Source organism: Barbus barbus (assembly GCF_936440315.1).
Source record: "Barbus barbus genome assembly, chromosome: 7".
Classification (NCBI taxonomy): Eukaryota; Metazoa; Chordata; class Actinopteri; order Cypriniformes; family Cyprinidae; genus Barbus; species Barbus barbus.
This window is the reverse complement of record NC_136735.1, coordinates 2,986,007-2,992,460: the sequence shown is the minus strand read 5'-3', so window position 1 is coordinate 2,992,460 and position 6,454 is coordinate 2,986,007. Positions and strand designations below refer to the sequence as shown.

The 6,454-nt window shown below is 36.7% G+C and overlaps 1 protein-coding gene across 1 annotated transcript; it reads left to right on the top strand.

Annotated features, from left to right (window-relative positions):
- Nucleotides 1-318: 318 nt before the first annotated feature.
- On the top strand, nt 319-4,732 carry LOC306872544 (polymeric immunoglobulin receptor-like). The gene is made up of 10 exons (XM_079421150.1): nt 319-436; nt 524-820; nt 918-1,241; nt 1,349-1,663; nt 1,749-2,057; nt 2,139-2,456; nt 2,531-2,815; nt 3,375-3,470; nt 3,617-3,663; nt 3,752-4,732. Exons 1-10 carry the CDS (start codon nt 394-396, stop codon nt 3,971-3,973), a joined length of 2,256 nt encoding a protein of 751 aa, XP_079277276.1. The 5' UTR covers nt 319-393; the 3' UTR covers nt 3,974-4,732.
- The last annotated feature ends 1,722 nt before the right edge of the window (nt 4,733-6,454 follow it).

The window sequence follows — 6,454 nt, the reverse complement described above, 5'->3', positions numbered from 1 at the left end:
TAAGTATGGTTACTACTGATTGGCCATCGCAGTAGCCGGGAGGAAACTCCTTTCACCAATGAGAAACCTTTCGACACGCCCCTTACCTTTCGACACGCCCCTACCTTTCGACACGCCCATTACTCCAAGCTGCAGCTACCCCTGTCTCTGATATAGAGAACATGAAACCTGTATGAGCTCTCAGTATCAGATACTGTATCCTCCAGTAGGTGGCGCTCTTTCAGTGTGATTAATGTGATCTTCAGTCAGTGGTGATGGTGGGAGGAGCCAGTAAAGCTGCTCATTACTGATAAAGAGCTGAATAAAGAGGAAGTAACTAAAGCAGACAGATGTAGAGACAGAGAGATTCACACAGAGATCATTCAGCATAAAGAAGACTGAACTCAAGTCACAATGAAGATCCTCCTCATCTTCTTCACTTTCTACCTGATCTCAGGTCAGAGCTTTTCTCTTTCATCACTGCAGTAATGATGCTGTTTTCTCTTCATCATCTTTCTGATCACAGTATCAATCTGATTGACAGGTGCATTTACAGATATTAATGTGATTGGATATTCTGGAGGAAGCATTCTTGTTGATTCTGGGGAGATAATGTTCAGTGACTCTGTTAAATATATGGCCAAATTACCTGAGTGGAGAAGAATAAAAAATGATAAGAAACATGATCAATGGATTAATGAGGGGAGATTATCAATGTATCTCAATGACAACGGAAACCTCTTGATCTTCATCAGAAAACTGAACCAACAGGATGCTGGAAGATACAGGATTGGGGTTTCTGGCAAGAGGCCTAAATATATGAATTTAATTGTGTTAGAGGGTAAGTTTCATTGAGATCTAAATGAGCGTATTTACATTATTGTTAAATTTTATAGCCTTAATACATATAAATCTTTTGTTTTCTACATGCACTATAGATTCGTGTTGTGGTTTATCAAAGACAGTAATTGTGAATCGTGGCGATAATGTCATGATCAGCTGCAACTATTCAGAGAAACATAAAAATGATCCCAAGATCATGTTCAAAAATGAAAAAGCCTCCATTGAGTTGGTTTACGCCACTGAGACGTGGGAGAATAAAAAAGAATTGAGTTTTTCCGATGACAGGAAAGAAAACCTCTTCAGTGTGAGAATTACTGCTGTGACACCAGATGATGGAGGAGTTTATTTGTGTGGAGTTTGGATCAACAGACACTCGTACAGTTACTATATTATTAATACTGTTCATCTGCATATTATTAGTAAGTCGGGGAACAAAAATGCTCAAATATTGCAAAAAAATAAAAAATATTAAAAATGAATTACAATCTGTGTTTACAAAATATTTAATCATATTTATGCTTGACAGATAAACTGAATGTGTACAAAGTGAGCGGCTACTCAGGAGGTGGTCTGATGATCAAGTGTGAACATCCTCAATACAAAACCAAGCCAAAATACATCTGTAAAGAATCAGATGGATGTTCAGAGAGGAAGAATCCAGGAGTTCAGGATGAATGGATGGAGAATGGAGATGTTTCTTTATATGACGACACCAGAGCAGGAGTCTTGATGGTGTTTTTTAGAGAGCTGAAAGCTGCAGATGCAGGAACATACAGGTGTGGAGTGAACGTATCTGACTATACTGAGAGCTTCACTCAACTTCATCTGAGCGTCAAACACGGTGAGGAGCCTCAGATACTGTATCTTGTGTATATATATATAAATTATTTCTTCTCATCTTTATATAAACTTTTATTGGTTTATAGATGCAAAATATCCAATGGTTGTGACTAAAACAGCTTATCTTGGCGAAGTACACATCTCCTGTCAGATCCCAGAGCAACATAAAGTTCATTTCTGTAAAGAGGATGATAATCACATCTGTCAGAACATCAGCTCATCTAAAGTGACACAAATGAGTGGTTCATCAGAGAGAAATGAAGAGAGAGTTTTTACAGTGAGCATCAGTAATGTGAGCGTGAGAGATGCTGGAGTTTACTGGTGTGGAGCAGAAACCAGAGACACATATTTGACTTTCATCTCCCTGACCACCAAAATACAGCTCAACCTCATCAGTGAGTCCATTCAGATGATTTCAGTGTAAATACAGTCTATTCAGAATCATGTTTGTTAAATGTCTGTTTGTTTGTTTTTAGTGCCTCCAGTAGTGAGACGTGAAGGAGAATCTGCTGAGATCATCTGTCCTTATGATTCAATCTATAACTCAAAGCCAAAGTCTCTCTGTAAGGGGAAGTGCTCCACTAGAGACAGAAATCCTCTCAGTGAGACTGTGAGAGAAGAGAAAGAGACCAAGACTGACAGACTGACTCTGAAAGATGACGTCACTGCAAGTGTCTTCACTGGGACCATCACTGGACTGACAGCAGAGGATGCTGGGAAATACTGGTGTGCAGTGACATTAGAAACAGACCTCAATTATCTTTACACTCATCTGATGGTCATCATGAACGAGGGTGAGGAAGGTTTATTCATCTGAATATGTGAAGCTACGGCTGTGAATTGATGTTCTTGTGTTTGTAATCATTAGAGCTGAACTTTAAGTATGAAGGAGACGACGTGTCAATCCAGTGCAAACATCATGATGAAGATCAGAAAAGCTTCTGCAAAGCACATGAAGCCTCCATGTGTGTGAAGGATGGAGTTTCATTGGAGACGATCAGAGATGATCGATTCTCTTTCAGTGATGAAGCATCTACTGGAGTCTTTACTGTGAACATCACTGATCTGAGAGAAGAGGATTCTGGGATATACTGGTGTGGAGCTCACATCATCACTAAAGTGCACTTAAACGTCTGCAAAGATAAGGACAGGAGTAAGATAACTTTATTTTATTTACATTGTCAAATATGAACACTTACAGATCTTCCAGTGTGACATTGAGAGGGTCGTTCTAAAGTCATTATTGGTGTCTTTAATATGTTTCTTATTTATTTGTGTTTTACTATTTCACAGAACAAAGTAGACATGTATTATTTGTATTTTTTTTACAAACTTTTTTTTGTGATTTCTTGTAATCTCATAGAAATTGTTCCTTTATTGCTTAAGAATCCTTTGAATCTCATTTTGTGAAATTGCTCATAAATGCAGGTGTTTAGTGTATTTGATGAACAGGGTGTTTTCGTTTCACATTAAAACCACAGAGATGAGCTGAAGGTTCAGAGTCTCAGTTTAATTCGGCTGTGAGGAACTAACGGCCTTTATTCAGGAAACCCACATGAGACTCAACAGAGAGATGAAGGAGAGTTGAGTGCGTGTCTGCACAAGAGAGACTAAAATATGCTAATTTCCCCCATCATTCAGTTTAATTTGATCAATTAATTGTATTTCACGAAGTTTAACTATCACTCTATGTTTGTGTGTTTTATTGTCAGATTTCTCCATGATCATCATTATTAGTGTGTGTGTGATTCTGCTGCTGATCGGTGGATTCACTCTGGCTCTGTGGAAATTAAGACACGAGAGACGAGGTGATGTTTCATTATTTATCTCCTGAATCGTTTAATTAAATGGTTTGATTGTTTCAGAGCTGCTTCAGTAAATCTCATTCTTCCCACATTTGATGTTAATCTAATTCGTCTTTCTCTGATCAATTCATTTTGTTTTGGGTAATTAGGAAGTATCTCAACATCAGACAAGAGAAAGAGGAAGAAAAATACAATTGTGAGTTACAGTTTGTGTGTGTGTTTGCATATTGTGCTTATGAGATTTTCTCATTTTAAAATTATTTTTTTCTCATATCCATGTCCAGTCATCCTGTGCAGGCAGCAGACGTGATTCTCTCTCAGATCCTGGACCAGTACAAATGAACACTCATGATGATCTACCCACAATCCCCTCTGATGAGCTCCTGTGCACTGCTGTCAGTTTCCAGAAGCATGAAGAGTCTCTCAGTGACGCTACAGTCAGATTCAGTAAGAATGAGATTCACTCCGATTACACCACAGTCAGTTACAGCATGAGACTCAACTAACTCATTTTTAACAGAGATCACAGATCATCATACATCAGTATTTTAAAAAAAATAGACTATGATATGATTATGATATGGGTAGTTGACATATCAACGTGTCCTATGGTATGATGGAAAAATGGAAAAAAACAAAACAAAAAAAAACTAACATTGAACATAAACCTCTCTCGTGCTGTTTGTAACTCTAAGAATGAAGATGCATTTTTCTCATGTTATTTGTATATTAAGTTTTTTTTTTCTACATTTATGCTGTCACACCACAGGATACAGTCCAATTTTTTTTTTGTCAACTACCCATATATATGTTTACATTCAGAGTTTGTTTATTAAAACGTTATGTTATTATAATCCATAATGTAATGTCGAACAGGTTTGATGAGGGTCATTCAGTTCAGTGAGTGAATCATGAGACACTTTAAAGTTTCCGCTGCTGCTCATGTTGCTTCTTTCACAAGTTTAAAATAGTTTGTCATCTCAGTTTATGTGAGGGTGTGATAAAAACAGGAAATAAAACCCTTGATTGACAATTCTTAACAATGACTGAATTTTCATACTGATGAAATCAATGTTACCAGAGAAACATCTAGAAATACAGTATAAACACATGATTATCTAATTATCATCTTGAAAGACAATGAGAAAATTTTGTATTTTGTGAAATCTGAATAATAATGTTATGCATTTTATTTTGTATCACCACCAGAACTGATCTAGATATTCACAGTATATGCAAATAAACAATATTCATTTGCATTTTTTAAATGATTTGTTACGACTGTAATATTCAGAAATTGAAAATAGCATGTTTGATGCTTTCCGTCACAAACGCTGGAGGTGTTTTGTGTTTGCATGATGCACAGACCATCTCAAAGCCACAGAAAACAGGGGAAGGTTCAGGGTCTCAGTTTGGTTTGAGTGTGAAGATTAAACAGACTTATTCAGGAAACCCACAGCGAGACGCATCAGATGAAGACTGAAGATGAACATCGATTGTGCAGAAGACAAAGAGCTGCTCATTCTGTAATTCACCTCAAAAAATGACTGGAAGTGTTCTTTTCTAATCAAAGAATTGCCCATGTGTGCTTTGACTTTTTCTTTAAAAACCAGATCAAAGAAAATCGAAACCATGAGCAGAGAAGGTCTGTAATCATTCTGTAAATGTCACACATTTGTGTTGTTAGTACTTTTATGCCAATACACTTTAAATAATCAACATCTGCAAGATTTACTTTATATTTTGCTGTGTTTTCAGATTGTCCATCATTATCTGGTGAAATTCAAAACATCATAGCATATTTTAGTATGGCAGTAATAGTGAGAGCTGTACACTAGTTTGCTTTTCTAAATTCAGTCAGTCAAAAAAAAAAAAAGGATAAAGTGACCTGCTTGTAAATGTGTCGGTGCTTTATGTTTGCAGAGTGTGCTTAAGATCATCTACGTGAGATGCTCTCCATCTTGTGGTTTTCTTTTGCTCTGTCTATATTTCTTTGGTCAAACGAAGAGCGTCTCGCTGCATCCTGAGGTGGACATCCAACCCCGCCCACATCCAAGCGTGACGTCACAAGCCACGCCTGTGTCCAAATACGTCACATACCTATTATTTTGCACCAGGAAAAAGCCGAAGCAAAAGAAGTTTGCTGTGTTGGTAAGTAAAAAAAAAAAATCTTTTGTCTTTAGGAAGACTTAAAACGTTGACAACTTGAATGTTTGTGTGCATATGTAAACAACAGTTCAGCATGCTTATGTGTTTTGAACGGTACACAGGCACGTTATTACTTAGATATCACTATCACTAACACACACACACATATATATATATATATATATATATATATATATATATATATATATGTATGCGTGTTTGTTTGTTTGTGTGTGTGTGTGTGTGTGTGTGTGTGTGTGTGTTATCCAGCAAGAAGTGAAATGATGTGGTTCCTCAACCAAGATACTGTGGAAGGGTTCTGTGATCAGTGTCATTAAAATATCATGTGTGTGGGGAGAGATGAATACATATGTGAGAAGGATAGAGTGTGTATGAGTAGGTAAGAGTGTTATTTAGCTATTATAAAAAAAAGGGTTATTAAAAAAATTGCACATTCAGTTAGTTCATTTTATGTCACAAAAAACAGTGCACTATATATTTATTAGTGCACTGATTCTTACAACATATAATGAATGTTGAGTTTAAGTGCAATTTTTTTTTATAACACTCATCTCACCCACTCACAGATATGTACTTACCACCCCCCCCCCCACACACACACACACACACACACACACACACACACACACACACAAAAACACTCACTCACATACAGATGATATTTTTAATGATATACACTGATCACAGTAACTTGGTTGAGCAACCATCATTTCACTATGACTTGCAGGATAACTCTGTGTTTGTGACATATTATCTTTGTATTATTCTATATGAATGGAAAGATCACATAATGATTGTCAATCTTTGTCATGTTTTGC

What these genes read in the sequence shown, in the direction of transcription:
- LOC306872544 (XM_079421150.1), top strand. Translation starts at nt 394, where the DNA reads ATGAAGATCCTCCTCATCTTCTTCACTTTCTACCTGATCTCAG. An exon ending in AATACAGCTCAACCTCATCA is followed by an intron (nt 2,058 to 2,138) that starts GTGAGTCCATTC and finishes GTTTGTTTTTAG; the next exon opens with TGCCTCCAGTAGTGAGACGT. An exon ending in GATGGTCATCATGAACGAGG is followed by an intron (nt 2,457 to 2,530) that starts GTGAGGAAGGTT and finishes TGTAATCATTAG; the next exon opens with AGCTGAACTTTAAGTATGAA.